The 20,931-nt window shown below is 43.2% G+C and overlaps 1 protein-coding gene across 1 annotated transcript in view; it reads right to left on the bottom strand.

The window, feature by feature from the left end:
* Window positions 1-15,888, bottom strand: part of LOC123771846 (dual specificity tyrosine-phosphorylation-regulated kinase 2-like) — a 44,034-nt gene extending 28,146 nt beyond the window's left edge. The window contains exon 1 of the mRNA XM_069313280.1: window positions 14,454-15,888. Within this exon, the coding sequence (XP_069169381.1) occupies window positions 14,454-15,605 (1,152 nt within the window). The 5' untranslated portion in view covers window positions 15,606-15,888. The remainder of the gene's footprint in view (window positions 1-14,453) is intronic.
* Between the last annotated feature and the right edge of the window lie 5,043 nt (window positions 15,889-20,931).

Raw genomic sequence — 20,931 nt, 5'->3', positions numbered from 1 at the left:
CTCCCACAACCGTCTCAATGACCCCCTCCCCCTCCCACAACCGTCTCAATGACCCCCTCCCCCCCACAACCGTCTCAATGACCCCCTCCCCCTCCCACAACCGTCTCAATGACCCCCTCCCCCTCCCACAACCGTCTCAATGACCCCCTCCCCCTCCCACAACCGTCTCAATGACTCCCTCCCCCTCCCCCAACCGTCTCAATGACCCCCTCCCCCTCCCCCAACCGTCTCAATGACCCCCTCCCCTCCCACAACCGTCTCAATGACCCCCCTCCCACAACCGTCTCAATGACCTCCCTCCCCCTCCCACAACCGTCTCAATGACTCCCCTCCCACAACCGTCTCAATGACCCCCTCCCCCTCCCACAACCTTCTCAATGACCCCCTCCCACAACCGTCTCAATGACCCCCTCCCCCTCCCACAACCTTCTCAATGACCCCCTCCCCCCCCCACAACCGTCTCAATGACTCCCCTTCCTTCCCTAATCTTTCCCTCCTCCTTTCCCCTCGTTTCCTTGAATGAACACCTCCCATGACCTTTCGTTCATCCTCCCTTCCCCCCCCCCATTCTCACTTCTCTTCTACTCCTCATCCCACTCCCTTCTCATCTCTCCCTACCCCCCTCATTCTCACCATTTCTTCATTATATTACTCCCCCCCCCATTCGCGACACTGCTTTTCCTCTTACCTCCTATCATTTGTCTCTATATTTTGCCGTTTTCTCCGTTCTTAAGGATTATTTTCCTTTGCTCCGTAACTTTTTATTGCTCAATTCTTTTCGTCTTCTGGAAATTCCTTTCTTCGGTTCCTCTGTGCTGGAAGCGTTTTTGATCTAGTGTTTAATTATGTCCTGATTTGGAATTTATTTCGTCGGGTTTGTTATGTGATTTTCTTCATTCTCTCCTTGTTCTTTGACTTCCCGAACCTTGAGGTTGACTTCCAGAACCTTGGGGGTTGCCTTCCAGAACCTTGGGGGTTCACTTCCCTACCTTCATATACCAGTAACTATCCTACCTTCATATACCAGTAACTATCCTACCATCACCTACCAGTAACCACCCAACCATCACCTACCAGTAACCACCCTATCCTCACCTACCAGTAACCACCGAACCTTCACCTACCAGTAACCACCCTACCTTCACCTACCAGTAACCACCCAACCATCACCTACCAGTAACCACCCTATCCTCACCTACCAGTAACCACCGAACCTTCACCTACCAGTAACTACCCTACCTTCACCTACCAGTAACTACCCTACCTTCACCTACCAGTAACCACCCTACCCTCACCTACCAGTAACCACCCAACCTTCACCTACCAGTAACTACCAGTAACGACAATATCAACAACTACCATGAGCTACAACTACCATGAGCTAACTCTACACCTAACAACATATAACTTCATTTAAGCTAGGCTTTCTGCTTGAATTTTCAGATTAAAAAAATACGTTTAAAAAAGTTTCAAAAATAATAATTCATTTAATACAACAAACAAAACAGGACTGTAATCCTTACTGAGTTTGCAGATAGCTCTACAAACACGTATATAAATGGTATATAAATGTATATGAAAACACGTATATATAAATGGTGGAAGAGGATTAAATTCCATGTATGCCCAAAAGCGCGATTAGATCGCTAATATTTTCAGTAATTCAGGATCGACACTGCCATGAAAATACAAGAGAATTTTATACACTCAAATCTATCTTCATCCCCATGATGTCACTCCCGTGAAAAGCCAAATAATTTGTTCCATTTCCCCTACGGGATTTTATATATATATATATATATATATATATATATATATATATATATATATATTGCAAATCTACTCGTAGACTTCGTAGATTCATGATTTTGTTTTAAGCCTGCATACATTATCATAACTCATGTCCTGGTTGATACCTGGTTGATGTGGTTATGGGAGTTCTTCTACTCCCCAAGCCCGACCCAGACTTGTGAGAGTTTGGTCCACCAGGCTGTTGCTTGGAGCGGCCATGTCCCCCCCTTTTTCATGAAGGGGGGGAGGGGGAACCTACGGCAAAAGTTGTTTCCGCCTCAACTGGGCCTACTTCTCACAACAGGCCCCTCTGGATGAGTGCCCTTAGACTAACTCATAACTCATAACTTAGACTAACTCAATTCCTTAGATAACTCATCAGCTCAAGACACAAGTTCCACAGAACAGCCTCTACAACTGCCAACAGTTTCACCTGCGTCATCGCTTTGTGCGTAAACACATCTCAAGGAAAATTATATCAGTTTCTCGCTACGTTTCTCTCTATTTTGTGCCATTTCATTTTTTGTTGTGCATGGTTTTAATTCGTCTTAGTGGAAACAAACACATCAGTTACAGGTTTCTTCAGTGTCTTGTCTGATGACGGTGAACAGGGGAAAAAGGCTTTATGCTGGAATCTGCAAACATGTGCAGGAAACTTCACACACACACACACACACACACACACACACACACACACACACACACACACACACACACACACACACACACACACACAGCTCGAGAAGCTCAGGAATCTGTACACCAGAAGATTGACGGTTGAGAGGCGGGACCAAAGAGCCAAAGCTCAACCCCCTCAAGCACAACTAGGAGAGCACACACACACACACAAAAGGGGCCTCGCGGCTGAGTGGACAGTGCTTGGGGGGTCGTACTCCGAATGGCCCGAGTTCGATTCCCAGCGGAGCGGAAATACATAGGCAGTTTTTTTCACCCGAATACCCATGTTCACCTAGCAGTAAATAGGTACCTGGGAGTTGTGTGTGTGTGTGTTAAGAGAGAAATATATGTAGTAGATATAATTGAGGAAAAATAGATTAGTTAGATTGACGGGGTTCAAGAGCTAATAGCTCGATTTTGCAGACACAAATAGTAAACACACACACATAAAAAATTACCTTTTCAGTGTCAGAGTAGTTAATAAGTGGAATGTATTTAGGAAGTGATGTGGTGGAGGCTGACTCCATACACAGTTTGGCAAACAAATATTCACGCATCCTTCAAAAGACTGTATACAGTAAGTCTGACTTCAAGGCTATCGTAACCAAACCTCACTATACAAGAAAAATGGGAGAATAAGAGGCGACATGATCACAGCGTACAAGATTCTTAGGCCTAGAGAGATTGACAAATCTGACAAAAACAAAATGTTAGGAAAAAATTGTGGTAGAACAGTTGATAACTAAAAACTCAGATGAGATGTAAATAAGCAATTTATCGGTGAAAGACCAATAGGGACATGGAATGAGCTAGAAGCAATTAATGTACGTGTGGTTAAAACTCCATAGGCCTACATAATTTCAAAATTAGCCTAGGTATGGGAAGAAGCAATGGGGGTGGGAGCCATTGCAATAAGTGAACGGTGACTAAAAAGGTGGGTCCCTGAAGCTGAAGCCCGTCCTGCGAGCACATATAGGTCAGTCAGTACATCAGACAACCAATGGTTGGAAAGGCGGGGTCCAATAGCTAATAGCTCCATTCTGCAAGCACAAATATGTGAATATACCGAGTCACAGAGCCCTGTTGGGCTGCCCTGACATGGGTTTAGCCCGTGAGTCTGTAGGTCCTCTCTCCTCCCCTCCTGCTGCCCATCAATACCTCCAGGGTGTTATGACCCTCCCACCCTCCCCCTTTACTCCCTTACCTCTCCCCCTCCCACCTAACTCGCCTCTTTTTTCCCCTTATCTCTTCTTCATCTCCCTCCCCTTCCTCTGCATCCTCTAAGTTCTCTTCCCCCTAACCTCGACGTTACAAGTATTAATACACTTATTCAATCCCCCACCCTCTTCCCACACCTCTCCCTCTTTCCATCCCTCTCCCCCTTCCCACGAATCAACACTGGTTGATAAGTTATGGGAGGGGTCAACACCCCTCCCATAAACGCCGGTTGATTATCCAGACAAACGGACAACACAAGACAAAATCTGACACAATCTTGAGGTTATCTTGAGATGATTTCGGGGCTTTAGTGTCCCCGCGGCCCGGTCCTCGACCAGGCCTCCACCCCCAGGAAGCAGCCCGTGACAGCTGACTAACACCCAGGTACCTATTTTACTGCTAGGTAACAGGGGCATAGGGTGAAAGAAACTCTGCCTATTGTTTCTCGCCGGCGCCTGGGATCGAACCCAGGACCACAGGATCTCAAATCCAGTGTGCTGTCCGCTCGGCCGACCGGCTCCTACACAAGCTTTAAATTAAACAATCATGCATTGCATCTGACGAAATTCTAACTTGAACTTGTAACAGCACTTCAATCACCATATGTAGCCGAGTGTTCACTACGACGACGTTTCGGTCCGTCCTGGACCATTCTCAAGTCGATTAAAAAAAAGCCTAACGTATCTAAACCTGTCTATGGAAGTGCGAGTAAAATGTTGCCAATTTAGCCTAGCCTCGTAACTGATTGGGTAGGCTTGTAATAAACAAAAACTAAGGTATTTGACTGAATGGGTTCGGGGAGAATATATATATTATCTGTGTATTCGCCAGGCGTTTGGCTTTGGGCTTAAAAGCTTTTCATCCGAGGAAGGGTATTACGGCCACAACAATAGCTTGTTGACCAATCAACACAACACCCCCTCGGTGTGTGTGTGTGTGTGTGTGTGTGTGTGTGTGTGTGTGTGTGTGTGTGTGTGTGTGTGTGTGTGTGTGTGTGTGTGTGTGTGTGTGTGTGTGTGTTTATTATTTGAGCCTGCAGAATCGAGCTATTAGCTCTTGGAGCCCCGCCTATCTAACCAATCTATTTTCCTTTATTAAGACACATATATTTATCTCTAACACACACACACAGGAGGAAACAGGAGGCCAGACACAGGATACCGAATGGGAAATGAAATCCTTCATGAAACGGACAGAGTTAAAGATCTAGAAATTGATATCACACCAAACCTGTCTCCTGAAGCCCACATAAAAAGAATAACATCTGCTGCGTGTATAACATCAAAACTGCCTTCAGGAACCTGTGTAAGGAATCATTCAGAACCTTGAATACCACATATGGAAGATCTATACCACATATGGAAGATCAATCCTGGAGTATGCGGCCCAAGCATGGAGCCAGTAACTTGTCAAGCACAAGAACGAAGCTGGAAAAAGTTCAGAGGTATGCCACTAGGCTAGTCCCAGAACTATGAGGCATGAATTACGAAGAAAGGCTGAGTGAAATGCACCTCACGACACTAGAAGACAGAAGAGTATAGGGAGACATGATCACTATCTACAAAATTCTCAGAGGAATTGACAGGGTATAGAGATAAGGCTAAACTGTTTAACACGGGTGGTACGCGAACAAGGGGACACAGGTGGAAACTTAGTACCTAAATGAACCATAGGGACGTTAGAAAGAACTTTTTCAGTGTCAGAGCAGTTAACAGATGTAATGCATTAGGCAGTGATGCCTCCAAAAATGTGATTTTTTTTAAGGCAGACTCCATACACAGTTTCAAATGTAGATATGATAGAGCCCAGTAGGCTCAGGAATCTGTACACCAGTTGATTGACAGTTGAGAGGCGGGACCGAAGAGCCAAAGCTCAAAGCAAGCACAACTAGGTGAGTACAATTAGTTGAATACACACACACACACACACACACATAAACACATCCAGTTGATTTGGCATTTTGGATTTGGCATCCAGTTGACATCCTCCAAAAATGTGATTTTTTTTAAGGCAGACTCCATACACAGTTTCAAATGTAGATATGATAGAGCCCAGTAGGCTCAGGAATCTGTACACCAGTTGATTGACGGTTGAGAGGCGGGACCAAAGAGCCAGAGCTCAACCCCCGCAAGCACAATTAGGTGAGTACAATTAGGTGAGTACATCCCCAGGAAGCAGCCCGTAGCTGCTGTCTAACTCCCAGGTACCTATTTAATGCTAGGCAAACAGGGCCATCAGGGTGAGAGAAACTGCCCATTTGTTTCTGCTTCGGCCGGGAATCGAACCCGGGTCCTTACAACTACGACCTTCAAGCCCCATGTTATTAATTTCCTCGAGATGCTTACGTCTCATTTCTTGAGGGAACTTTTGTATTGATATTTCGCTTATTATAATGTTAAAAGATGCATTCTCCAAGAGGTGACATCCCTATGGATATAATTTGCGGGGTTGTTCAAAGAGGTGGAATTCTACGAGGTAGCCTACAGGGGCCAGATTCACGAAAGCACTTACGCAAGCACTTACGAACCTGTACATCTTTTCTCAATCTTTGGCGGCTTTGTTTCCAATTATTAAACTGTTAATGAGCTCCGAAGCACCAGGAGGCTGTTTATATCAATAACAACAGTTGAATGGGAAGTTTTCATGCTTGTAAACTGTTTAATAAATGTAACCAAAGCCGTCAAAGATTGAGGAAAGATGTACACGTTCGTAAGCGTTTGCGTAAGTGCTTTCGTGAATCTGGCCCCAGGTCGGTTGTGCCACTCTCTGCTATCCCTGTTTATGCACAAATTAGCACAAAGATGTGGCATATGTGGATGTGGCGAGATGTTTTTCTTGGCAATATCATTGTAGAGAGGATCTCTGAAAATATATATTAACTGACAGCTTAGCTTATCCTATTTCAGAAGTTTGATGAGTTAAGCATAGCCTTGCTTACATATTAAGTACGATAACCTTGCAAAACAGCCCAGCCTACGCAGTAAGTAGGCTTTACAAATAAAAAAAAACAGCCTAGCCTACACATTAAGTACGCTCACCAAACACAAATCTTGTTGCAAACAATATTATGAACAATTACAGGTTAAATTAACATACAGTACAGCCTATAGTTTACGCAAAGCAAATAAGCATGCAAGGCATGTGGGAGCCAAAGTCACTATACAGCAACAGTAGCCTTGGCCGAGGATGGCCGGGACAGGTGGGTAGGTGGGCGGGAGGGAGGCTGGGAGGGGAAGGTGGGAGGGAGGCATGCTGGGAGGGGAAGGAGGGAGAGGAGGGGAGGGTGAAGGAGGGACGGGAGGATATGGTAGTAGTGGCAGGAATGAGACAAAACGCTTTTGGCTACAGACCAAGAGGCGTGGGAGGTCGACGCCTCTAAATTCGTCTCCGCCTTGTAGACCACCATAGGATGAAACCTAGCCAACTCCCCCACCCCAATCCCCCCTGCTACTGCACCCAAGTTGCTAAGGACACACTACACATACATTGCATCCCGCCTCGACACCGTCCAAGGTGTTGTTGTTTTAGATTTAGCTACTTACACCAAAAGTTCTAAAGTAGCACGGGCTATTGTGAGCCCGGTGTGGACTTACCAGGCACAGGAGCGGTGCTGTAACTGCCGTCCAAGGATACATCACACACTACATCTCATGTCCCTACACCCCAAGAATACACCATAAATACATTACACCCGGGTCACATACACGAACAATCCCGTCTACTCGAATAGTACGTCACATTTTGACGTATTAAATCCTCCCCCTAGGACCAAAAACTAGTGTACTAATAATCATAACGGCTCACAAAATTGACGTGATGTTCCGTTTTCTATTCGTGAGTTCTGGGCTAGGTTAGGTTCAGGCAATTTAGTACGTCAGTTTAGTGACGTTGTAAACGCTGGAAAGGACGGGCTTATCATCCAGTCTCCCGCCTACCTCAGCCTATCCGTTCACAACCTCACAAAAATGATTTACTAAATTGCCCGAACCTAACCAAACCGATGGACGCTCACGTCAATTTTGCAAGCAACTGTGATTTATTGCAGGCGTTGAGTCACAATAACGTGGCTAAAGTAATCTGACCAGACCACACACTAGAAGGTGAAGGGACGACGACGTTTCGGTCCGTCCTGGACCATTCTCAAGTCGATTGATACATGTGAGCTGAAATACATGTGAAGAACCTCACACACACTGTGATTTATTACTGTGATTTATTCCCGGCCCTGTGATTTAGAGTACCTCCCGCTAGGTCGGCTGGCCGTGGTGGAGGAGGCCACCAATCCCACCCATACGTGGTGGTGTCTGAATTAACATACTAGTGTTATAGGACCAGTTCCCTAAACAGAAAAAAATGGATGGTGGCAGTTTAATTTATGGTGATTATGTGATTCCCATTCTTGTAAAGTAAAGTTTCTTTTTGGGTTAAAAGTAAAACAAAGTAGATTATTTTTTTTAAGAAATTGAGACAAGTAACCCACAAGATTGCTTTTCATTACCCTCGTGTATGGTACTTAAGAGTTGAATTCAAAATTAATAATACAAAACGTGAATATAAGCTGAAATACATGTGAAGAACCTCTCACACACTCACAGCTCCTTAACAAGAGGGAGCCAGCTTAGCTTAGCTGCCAACACCCACACATCGTATCAGCAAGGCGGACAGCCCGCCTGCTTTCATAACTCTTACTGTATTTCCCACTTCTAAACGTCCTTTCACCTATACCTCTCCATCCTCTTTTACTCCCCCCCCCCCCAAAAAAAAAAAAATTCTTGGCGGCAACAATCCAGTTTTGTACCCTTGACAAAATAGTTGGTATAAGTACTATAATTTTGGGAGGATATGTAAATATATAATAATAATATATATATATATGAACAAGCCTGAACGGTCTCCAGGCATATGCAACTGAAAACTCACACCCCAGAAGTGACTCGAACCCATACTGCCAGAAGCAATGCATCTGATGTACAGGATTCCTTAACACTCGACCAATTTAGTTATATTATAATATATATATATATATATATATATATATATATATATATATATATATATATATATATATATATATATATACGTGTGTGTACTCACCTATTTGTGCTTGCGGGGGTTGAGCTTTGGCTCTTTGGTCCCGCCTCTCAACTGTCAATCAACTACTGTGTGTGTGTGTGTGTGTGTGTGTGTGTGTGTGTGTGTGTGTGTGTGTGTGTGTGTGTTTGTGTGTGTGTGTGTGTGTGTGTGTGTGTGTGTGTGTGTGTGTGTGTGTGTGTGTGTGTGTGTGTGTGTGTGTGCCTAAGAATGACTCAAAAAGCTTTACACCCACAAACACCAATTTTCAGGGGAGGCCTATATCCTTCCCCCTCCCTTTCTTGAGGGACGTAGGGAGCTTGTATGGCTATAAACCAGGAAAATGGATATGTAAATAAAGTCATTCTTTTAATACCCTTGGCATGATATTAAGTATAAACAAGGGGAAAATGAAGTTGGAATGAGGTGAACATAAGAAAACAAAGTAGACATGGTACAAAAAATCGCCATGTTTGGGAAAAAATACAAAATACTGGACACGAGACCAAAAATTGGCACATGAACAAAAAAAATGGCAACGAGTTAGGGAATAAAATTAAAAAGAAAACCAAAACCAAAATAGCCATGAATTATGATAAAGTAGACACGGGGAAAAAATAAAAACAAGGGGAGGGGGGGGGGGAGGAAGTGCCCTTGACTGGGAAAATATCGGATAAAATATTGAAAATATTGCCCTTGAAGCAGGGCATCGCTTACTCTCCGGTGCACCTATGGGGGAAGTATTTCCTCCCCCCGCCATAAAAAGCAGCATAGCCTAGGCTACCTGAAGCGGGTCACCATATAAAATTTTCGGCCATTCTGCCCGAAACGCTGTGCGTACTAGTGGCTTTACAAGAATGTAATTACTATGCTATGTATCCTCACAATCCCAATGTACCTTTTTGTATATAAATAAATAAATAAATAAATAAATAATTAAATGCTAATATGTTTGAGCAGCTAGACGAACTGGTATGTAACCATAGTACTATACACACTCATATGTAACCATAAGCCTACACATACTGATGTGCATTCGAAGGCCTATACGTACTGGTATGCAACAATAAGCCTATGCATACTGGTATGCATACATGAACATGGAGGTACAGTAGGTGTGTATAGACCTATGGTTCCATACCAGTATGTATAGACCTAGGAGTGCATAAGAACATATGTGCACCTAATCGATCATAGGCCTATAGTGTAGAACCAAAGGCCTATGCATACTGGTATACACACCTACCTCCAGGTTCAGGTGTGTATACCAGTATGTATAGGTCTATTGTTGCATGTCAGTATGTGTATACTCCTTCGACTGCCTATCAGGAAAGATGACTATAGGAGGAGATGACTATAGAAAGGGGGATTATATGAGGATAAGAAGGGGATTATATGAGATTAAGAAGAAAAGGGGATTATATGAAGATAAGAAAGTATCTGCGAAATGTACAGTGAGGGGAAGAACGTACTGGATAACAGTACAGGAAATGATAAGAACATAAGGACACAAGAACAAAGATAACTGAAGAACATAGGTAATTGCAGAAAGCCTATTGGCCCATACGAGGCAATTCCTATTTATAACCACCCAATCCCTCTCATATACATCCAACCCACGTTTGAAACAATCGAAGGACCCCACCTCCACCACGTTACGTGGTAATTGGTTCCAGAAATCAACAACCCTATTACCGATCAGTATTTACCCATGTCTTTGCTAAATCTAAACTTATGGCATTCATACCCATTGTTTCGTGTACTGTCTTGAGTTTATACTTTTAATACCCTACGAATATTCCCTTCGTTATGTCCATTCATCCACTTGTAAACCTTATAATCATGTCACCTCTAACTCTTCGCCTTTATACTTTATCATACATAGTTCAAAAGGTGGGAAGTAATAAACAGAGGATTAATTCATTAGCTCCCTCACCTCTCATTAATCTAATGGCAGAGGCTACATTAATCTCTGAAATTCTATCCCTAATACGCTTCAGATTCAATTCCATCCTCATTATCTCAATCTTAGCATTTCTTGAACATCCTAAGATTATTATCATGGCTTCATTTTGTACCTTCTCCAACTTCAAACACACACAGCACCGCTCCTATGCCAGGTAAGTCCACTACGGGCTCACCATAGCCCGTGCTACTTGAAATTTGTTCAGAGTAGCTGAATCTATAACAATAACAACAACATTCTCCAACTTGCCAAGCCTACCTTTGCCAAAACAAGAAATGACAGGAGCAGTATAAACAATATACTAAATCTTAAAGTATAAATCTTATATAAATCTTAAAGTACTCAAGTATACCATTCGTAGCACAGGGGCTCCCACTACCTTTCCACGGCATGACGTGTGTGTGGAGATGCAAGGAGACTGAAGAGTGCTTCATACCAATAGTAAGGGAAAAAGTAGCAGAATATAACCCATGGTTTAATAGACAGTGTCGAGAAGCTAAAACAAAAAGCAGGGTGGAGTGGAGGAAATATAGATGTCAAAGGACAGGAAATCAGGAGTTGATGTAACAGAGTTAGGAACGAATACTGTACAGAAATATAAGAAGAGAAAAGGTTAGAAAAGGTTAAGAATTTTGCAATGAGGCTCATCCTAGAATTGTGAAAGATGGGATATGAAGAGACTGAAGGAACTAAACCTGGCAGGAGAAAACAAGAGTGAGAGAGATATGATAGAGACGTATAAAATACTTAGGGGGATTGACAGATTGGAAATAGAGTAAATATTCACAATGAATGCAACAGAACAAAGGGACATGGGTGGAAGCTTGAGACTCAGATGAGTCACAGAGATGTTAGAAAGTTTATTTATTTAGGGTAAGAGTAGTGGGAAAATAAACTGAATTAAAGGAGCAAGTTGTAGAAGTAAACTCTATTTTAAAATTAGATATGGCAGGGGAAATAGGCAAGGAGTCATTGCTTTAGACAATTGGTGGCTAGAAGGGCGGGGTCCAAAAGCTAAAGTTCGATCCAGCAGGCACAAATAGGCGAGTACAAGCACACACGGTTTTATTTTAGTAACCTTATCATGAAATCAAATAGACTGCACATAATTGCGGGAATACTTAAATCGATATTTCAAACACTTTAAAATTTTGTTTTATATTTTACTGAATAAATTATTGAAACTAGCATTTTCCACTCTTATTTTATTTATTTTCCACATTTTAAACTCCACTCCACCCTGTACAGCATTGAGAACAAAAGTTCACTCTTTAATACAGCGTCTTGATAATGGAAATATACATCTGGGCTATAGTATGCATGATATATCTTCATATTAGTATATTTTGGTAGCAGTCTTTCTTGTAAACATATGTTGTTGAATATGACCGAAAAAGTAAGATTAATAATTCTAACACAAATTTTTTTCATATTTCTTATGTTTTTATTCATGGATGAATAGCACATATACATATATCAGGTGAAAGTGCTAAGCCAGCATGACTAGATTCACATACAAACATTAGAATAATGATGAATATAATGTATATATATATTGAATGCATTTGCTACATCAAAACCTCCACAAAGCTAATTTTATACTGCATCTTCAAAATGAAACCTAAGGTCATTTGCAGCAAACGTTTCAAGTCAAAGCCTCCATGCCACTGCTGGTCGATTTGTTTACATAAACGTATCACAGAGGCCGAACTCCAAGCTTCTCCAACCAATGGGTATAAATTGGATAAGTTTAGATTTAGGACAGACTTGGGTAAATACTGGTTCAGTAACAGGGTTGTTGATTTGTGGAACCAATTGCCGCGTAACGTGGTGGATGTGGGGTCCCTCGATTGTTTCAAGCGCGGGTTGGACAAGTATATGAGTGGGATTGAGTGGTTATAGATAGGAGCTGCCTCGTATGGGCCAATAGGCCTTCTGCAGTTACCTTTGTTCTTATGTTCTATCTGGAATCATCTGTGCTTACTGAGCCTGTAAATCTCATCTAGGGAGCTTACAGGGTAGGTATTTGCCTTGCCCTGGTCTAATTAAGCCAATAGACCTGGCTGGCCCGTTAGGGTGAGCTTAACGACTAATGTGCTTACACCACAGGGATATTAAGATTTTCTTCTGCATCTCGTGAATATATTAAAATGGCAGGTCTCCTAAGACGATTTTCTATTCAAATACTGTCGCACAAAGCAATGATGGAATGAGCTTTAAATAATCTGGGCAAAAGGAAAAACCTGAAGAGAATATCGCATTTTTATTTTTGTAAACAAACGCTTGTGTAATGCAACGTGAGTCGACAGAGAAGGAAAAACTGATAACGTTTGCACAAGGCGATAGCGTAATCTCAACATACACACCTCGGCTGCCTGAACCTACAACATATAACTGTAATGAAAGCATATCTTGTGGTGGTATGCTATCTTCCTATAGGCAGACAACAATGATGCAGATACAGTACTTCAAATCTTCTTAAGAGACAATAAATTGATATTATATGTAGTTTCCAAAGTAACGTAGGGATATCTAGTTAATACTTCTTGATAATGTAATCGAAGAAAGCACACACAGAGAGAGAGAGAAGATTAAGCTACCCAAAATGTGGCACGGGCATGAATAGCCCATAAGTGGTGGCCCTTTTGAGCCATTTCCAGTATCAATAGATGATACTGGAGATCTGTGGAGGTGCGACTGCACCCTGCGTGACGGGAGATGTCTGAGCACACACACACAGTCTTATACATTATACAGACTGTGTTGCAAGGTTAGCGGCTGAGTGGACAAAGCTTGGGGTTCGTAATCTTAAGGGCCCAGGTTCGGTTCTCGGCCAAGGTGGAAACAAATGGGCAGTTTCTTTCACCCTGATGCCCCCCTGTTTACCTAGCAGTAAACAGGTGTCTGGGATTTAGGCTGCTTTCTGGGAATGTGTGTACTAACCTAGTTGTGCTTACAGGGGTTGAGCTTTGGCTCTTTGGTCCCGCATGTGTGTGTGTGTGTGTGTGTGTGTGTGTGTGTGTGTGTGTGTGTGTATTTACTATTTGTATCTACAGAATCCAGCTTTTAACTCTTGGACCCCGCCTTTTTAACCAATTTATTTTTCCTCTGTTATGTCTACTACATATATTTCTCACTAACACACACACACACTTCCCCAGGAAGCAGCCCGTAGTGGCTTTCTAACTCCCAGGTACCTATTTGCTGCTAGGTAAACAGGGTGAAAGTGCCCATTTGTTTCCGCCTCCGCCGGGGATCAAACCCGGGCCCTTAGCAATACGACCCCCGAGCGCTGTCCACTCGGCCGGTAATGGAGTGTGTATAATATATATGTATAATATATATATATATATATATATATATATATATATATATATATATATATATATATATAATATATATATTATATATATATATAAAATATATAAAATATATAATGTGTGTGTGTGTAGTCAATATAACGGAAAAATAGATTGATTAGAAAGGCAATGTTCAAGAGCTAATAGCTCGATTCTGCACTAAATCTGCAAACACAAATGATAAATACAGAGCGACAATAACGCTACTGCTCTCGCACACTCATTATTGATAGCCTTTTATTGAATTATTCCAATGAGACTACTTAAAGTTGTCAAAGACTGCCAATGAACACGTTAACGGGGATAGCGGACGCCCTTGTGCAGACCCGACACGACAAGACACGACAGGAAGCAGGTCAGGAGGATCTTACCTTAATGCCACTGCGTCCTTGCTGCTTCAGGAGGACGTTTTCCGGCTTCATATCACAATGGATGATCTTGTTCTTGTAGAGTGCGTCCAGGCACAGCAGGAGACTGTGAGCAAACTTTCGCACAAGTTGTAAGCTAAATCCCATGAATTTATTTTTCTTAATAAGCTCGTAGAGGTTAATGGAGAGGAGCTCGAAGGTGATACAGGTATGGGAGCGGAAGTTGAAGTTGTCGAACATATGGATGATGTTCATAGTGTTGTCCTTATCCTGCTTCCTCAGGTGTTCCAGGATGCGGATCTCCTCCTGGGCCTGCCTGTGGAACCTCTTCTCGTTGCGGACGATTTTGAGGGCCACATGGAGGTGGCTCTTGTGGTCGTACGCCTTCACCACCTGCCCGAAGCTCCCCTTCCCAATAATTTTGAGCACCTCGTACCTGTACTGGATGTGGTCGTGAGGAATGTGGGCGTACGACCCTTGGTGGTCGTCGTACCCAAAGTTAGAGGAGATGGCCTGGTTCCCAGACCCTACGATACCCGGTCTCTTCTTTGCATTGGCGCCTATGAAGTAGATTTGTGGATAATTAAAGATTTCTTTATGTTCGAAAGGAGTAAGCTTGTTCATATAATATTTCATGACTTGTTCAGGTGTGGCTACATAGGTCTTTGGTTGTCTGGTCGAGCCGTTTTTGAGGCTGCTAGAGTCTGCGGAGGGCGGCCGCACAACCGGCAGACTCGAGGAATCCGCGTTCACTTGACTCGACACGGAGTTGGGTTGACCGTTCTGTTCAGAGTTCGAATTCGTGTCATCGAACTCATAGAGCTGGGTGATGGACTGAGCCCCCGTGGTCTTCATGGCTAGAGGCTTGAGGGGCGGCAAGTGCGTGCTGCTGCCCCCCTCCAGGTAGGCGCTGGTGCCGGTGGTGGCGTTGCTGCTGGTGTTGGAGAGGGTAGTGTTGGTGTTGGTGGTGGTGGAGTCGCCCGGGGAGCCCGCACCGTTGATGTTTGCCAGTAGAGATCGGGTGCGGGAGAGGGGCATGGCCGCAAACACTCCTCCGCCTCCCAGCAACCCTCCTACTCCTCCTCCAACTAAGCCACCTCCGGGACCTCCCACGCTCCTGCACGCCGCCTCCCTATCTGTGGCCGCACATATCATAGCGCTGAAGCCGCCATCTCCTCCAGACAGCTGAGGGCCATGCTCACCACCACTCCTCGCACTACACTAAAACACTCACCACAAAGCACACACTTAACTCGCCTTCCCGGCTCCACTTGGGGGCGTTAAAACATACCACTTTCTAAAGATATTGTAAAATTATCCGCCAGGCTTCATTTGTAATTCCTTTAAATACCATTAAATTCATAAACACAACACACCGCGACACATCTCCGTCCACCAAGAGAACTTCCAAGAGACTCAGTTCATGAACGGTGAACAATGGAGACCACGTCAATGTCCTCTGACGTCATCACTCATGCACCAATCACAGCGCGGCTACGGTGTTGCCAGCGCGCGCTCTACGGTAGCTCCGTCTAGGGGAAGCATTAAACTTATCTCGTACACTTTCCATCTGTTACCAAGATAAAAATACATAATCATTTAGACTAAAAGACGCGCCTCACATCTTATCAGATATAAAGACTTCTTTATCTAAGATTATCCTTAAATAGGTTGAGACGATGACAACAGGTACAAGTTTTGTCTAAGAGTATATATATGGAACATGATATAGGCTTCAATATAGTCCACGATATGGGCTTTAATATAGGTCATATAATACCCGTTATCAGGGGACATATTCCTGGACTCTGGCTCATCGAGGCCCCACTCCCTCTAGGCCAACAACAGACATTCCCCAGGATGCAACCGACAACATTTGTCTAACTCTTTGGGGATCTCTTTACTATTTTAAGTGAATAGAGGCATCAGGTGAAAATGAGTGTGCCCAACCGTTTCTGTCTTACCCGGGTTAGACCACTGCTATAAGCATACGATATAATATATTCATTTACCAATGAATATATCACCAATGAATACCAATGAATATTTACCAATGAATAGCATATTGGAGAGATAAAGTTTTGTAATCCAGTGTTGACAGCTACACAAACAAAAATATATAAGAGCTACATTGAATCAAAGTGTATAAAGTTACTTACGCGTTCATATATTAATTTAAGTAAATTAAGAAAGTTTAATTCAAATTACAGTATAAAACTTTAGAGATGAAAATGTGGATTCAAAAGGAATTAAAACGCATGTCCATACGGCATACTTTTATTGCTGCTTTAATTATATAACCGACCATACCAGATACAGAGGCATACCTTTTAAAGTTGCGGATATGAACACTTTAAGATGTAACATGTACAATGCTGACTACCTTGTTCTTTGTTAAGTAAACATCAACTGACTGAAAAACACAGCCCCAAACGTAAGCATTTCATCACACTTCAGTAACAAGACCCATATCACTGCCCTTCTATCTTCTCCTCGTCGTCTATGCCAATAACACCAATATAATACTCTTCACTAATTCAAAGCAACACACAATTTTCACACACACACACACACACAAATCTACAAGGAATTCCAACATGATAATCATCGTACAGAGGCATGCAAGTGACGTCACAGAGGAGGAGGCGGAGCCAGCCAGCGCGCGCAGCCAGACTCTCACGGATACCATATGGCTCGGCCCGGGCGACGCCAGGATCGTGAGCTTTAGTGTGTAATACTGTATTGACCACTTCTCCAGCTCACCCCCATGTCTTCCATTACACTATTTCTCAAACAGCTGACTCGGCCTGGTCGATCTGTGTATGTGCAACCCACTCACTACTCAGCTCGGCTCACGCTCTTGATATGTGGGACGCGCGTAATTACCTGAGCCATGCGGCAGTACCGACCTCTGTACCCTGCTGGCCACAGGAACCCGCTTTACCGTACACCATTTACTATGCTCTTTCCTTAGGGTATATATTATATATATATAAGTATTATATAGTTATATTTATATCCAGTAACATTCACCATCTCTCCTCTCACATTGTCTCTTTCCCTCTCTCCTCTCCCTCGTCCAATTTCGTCTACCCTCACATTTCCTCTCCCCCCTGTCTCGTCTCCCCTCGTCTGCTCTCACCTCCCAGTTTCCCTTCGTCCCCTTGTTTCGTTCCCTGCTTCCACCCCCTCTGCACCTGCTTTATTCCCTCGCCCCCTGGTGTTACCTTTCGTCCCCTGTTTCTTCCCCTCGTCCTCAGCTTCCTTCCCTCGTCCCCAGCTTCCTCCCCTCGTCACCAGCTTCTTTCCCTCGTCCCCAGCATCCTACCCTCGTCCCCAGCTTCCTCCCCTCGTTCCCAGCATCCTGCCCTCGTCCCCAGCATCCTCCCCTCGTCCCCAGCTTCCTCCCCTCGTCCCCAGCTTCATCCCCTCGTCCCCAGCTTCCTCCCCTCGTCCCCAGCTTCATCCCCTCGTCCCCAGCTTCCTCCCCAAGGTCCTCCCAGGGCCAGTTACTGACCCTCTCCAGGACTCAACCATCGACAATTGAGTAACTCACAGGGACCTATTTTACTCTATGGTAAACAGAGGAATCAGATGAAAGAGAACGTGTCTAACCGTTTCTGTCCCGCCGGAGGGTTCAACCTGGGACCCCTTGCTTGTGAGCCGAGGACGTAGACCACTGTGCTATATATAAAGCCATCAAAATAAATCTAAAATCTTCCTTATGAAGACTGTAACCTCAGTTCTTTCAATCCCTTTATGGTGAAGTTTGCGTGAAGGCCTGACAGCTGAGTGGACAGCACTTCGGATTAGTAGTCCTGAGGTTCCGGGTTCGATCCCCGGTGAAGGCGGAAACAAATGGACAGAGTTTCTGTCACCCTCATGCCCCCTGTGCACCCAGCAGTAAATAGGTACCTGGGAGTTAGACAGCTGCTACGGGCTGCTTCCTGGGGGTAACAAAAATGGAGGCCTGGTCGAGGACCGGGCCGCGAGGACGCTAAGCCCCGAAATCATCTCCAGATAATCTTCGAAGTCGGGTCTAAAACCTGTGCCACCGTGATTATGACGTCACAGTGACCTCACACACCATATACAACACAATATTTTATCTCTTATTTAAAAAAAAAATCACAGCCCCGCTCCTGTGCCAGGTAAGTCCACAACGGGACTTACCTGGCATAGGTAAGTCCCATAGCCTATACTACTTGGAATTTTTAGTTCCGAGTAGCTGAATCCTAAACAACAAGCTCTTATTTTCGTTAGGTTAGGTTGAGATACATTGGGTTGAGTTACATTAGGATAGGTTAGGATAGGTTAGGTTAGGTTAGGTTTGGTTAGGTTAGGTTGGGATACATTGGGTTGGGTTACATTAGGATAGGTTACAGTTCGTTAGGCTAGGCGTATTGAAGAGTCGCGCCGACGTCAAGAGGTACACACTTTTCTCAGGTTTTAGATCCGACTCTATATCTGAGTTATATACACAGCAAAAAAAAAAAAAACATCGGCGATATGAACCTGGTGTTGGTTCCAGGGTTCAACGTCCCTGCGGCCCGGTCTCTGACCATGCCTCGTGGTTGCTAGTTTGGTCAACCAGGCTGTTCGACACAACTGCTCACCCGAAGAAGGAATTACAAAAATTATAATCACACTGAAAATATTGTCAGACATATTCTCAATGGATTTAAACTGGATAAATTTGTATTTATAAATTCAACATGTAAGAATTAGTTTAACTGGAAAGCGGAGGATGGGTGGAGTAAACGGCAACTGGCCATTATTGCAACCCGTCTTGGGGCCAAGTCCATTCTATCCAGCGGTCGACCCCAAAGACGCATTCAACAATTTTAACACTCTGTTCATTCAAAACAAAATCTTTTCTGAAATATAAATTAATATTATATCCTTACCTCGTCCTGAATTTACCAAAATATATAATTGTGCATATTTAGGCACTGGTTAGGTGTTTAGGTTCTGTTGGCGATTATTTGTATTTGTAGTTCGTGGGTGAAGTATTTAGTAAAAGCGCTGTTATTCGAACAAAATTCGTCAGTGAAGCATTTGTTGCGGAAGTGTTCGAACGTCATCAGTTTTGAGTCGTGTGTAAACCATTTTTTATTCATAAACAGGGGGTTTGGCGGGTGGATGGAATCACTTTTGGTCTTTGTTTAGAGGACGGGCTGGGTATTTGTCACCCAGTTTGTCAAAAAAAGTGATATCACATATTAACTGAATTTTTAATGTACTTTTGTATTCAAGTTTCACAGTGTTTTGCAGAATAAACATAATATAAGGTTCACATTCAAAGCAAATTGTTCTAAGCGAAACACCTCGATGTCATCATCTTCGTATAATCCAATTAACAACACAGAATTACATTAACAGTATCCATCACATAAGACTACAACGACACCTTTTTGCCTTGGCACAATCACAAGAGTATTAAGACAATAAATAATAATACAAAAAAAATTGAAAATATGCAGGGAACTCCTCCCTGCAGCACCTCACCCATACAAACGGGTATAGATACAAAGTATCTATACCCGTACATCAACGAAAGAAAAAATCTACTCACAGATGTCATCAACTCCGTCCTGGTGACCTAGAGGATGATAGTTTCATCAACGAGAGCCCCACAGGTCCGGAGTTGAGAGTTACACCCAGACCAGGCAACACATGTCTGCCTGCCTCAACAGTCACCCTGCAACTGTGTCTCTCTCCTCCTACGTCCTCCTATTTTGCCTCGGTTACTGAATTAATTCCTCTTATTGTATTATTACTGCATTAATTACGCAACTGTTTCCATATTAATGCATTAATTATGTACCTGTTCCCTTATTAATGTATATATTACTTTTAATACCGCATTGCTGCATTAATTCTACTTATATGCCCCCCAACAATTGATTTCGGCAATTCCCTTATTACTATAAATTGCATAATTCCTATTTCATTATTAATGGATTAATTACAACATTATTATTTTATAACTGCTGAAATAAATTTTTGTATCGTATTACTGTGTTAATTCTAAAGTTATCCTATTAGTATCGAGTTAATTATTATTATTAATAAATTGTATCACTACTAATTATGCTCCTATTCCATTATCACATCATTAAAGTTATATTCTCTCAAGAATATATCGAGACTTCGATATAAGCCTAACTTGTATGAATACACTCTGGCTACATAACCGGGAAGGCTATGTAGCAAGGACGGAGGGGAAGGAATGGTGCCCAACCACTTGGACGGTCGGGTATTGAACGCCGACCTGCATGAAGAGAGACCATCGCTCTACCATCCAGCCCAAGTGGTTGAGAGGAGCCTATGCTACGTTTTCCAACTTCAAAATTACTTTTTAATTGCATGGACGACGAAATATTGTGATTCTCAACAAGCACATCAATATACTGGCAAAGGGTGTAAAGACATGCAAATAATTATTAATGACTTCCGGGACTAAAAAAAAGAAAAGCTA

Source organism: Procambarus clarkii, chromosome 75 (genome assembly GCF_040958095.1).
Source record: "Procambarus clarkii isolate CNS0578487 chromosome 75, FALCON_Pclarkii_2.0, whole genome shotgun sequence".
Taxonomy (NCBI): Eukaryota; Metazoa; Arthropoda; class Malacostraca; order Decapoda; family Cambaridae; genus Procambarus; species Procambarus clarkii.
This window is presented reverse-complemented; position numbering and strand designations above follow the sequence as displayed.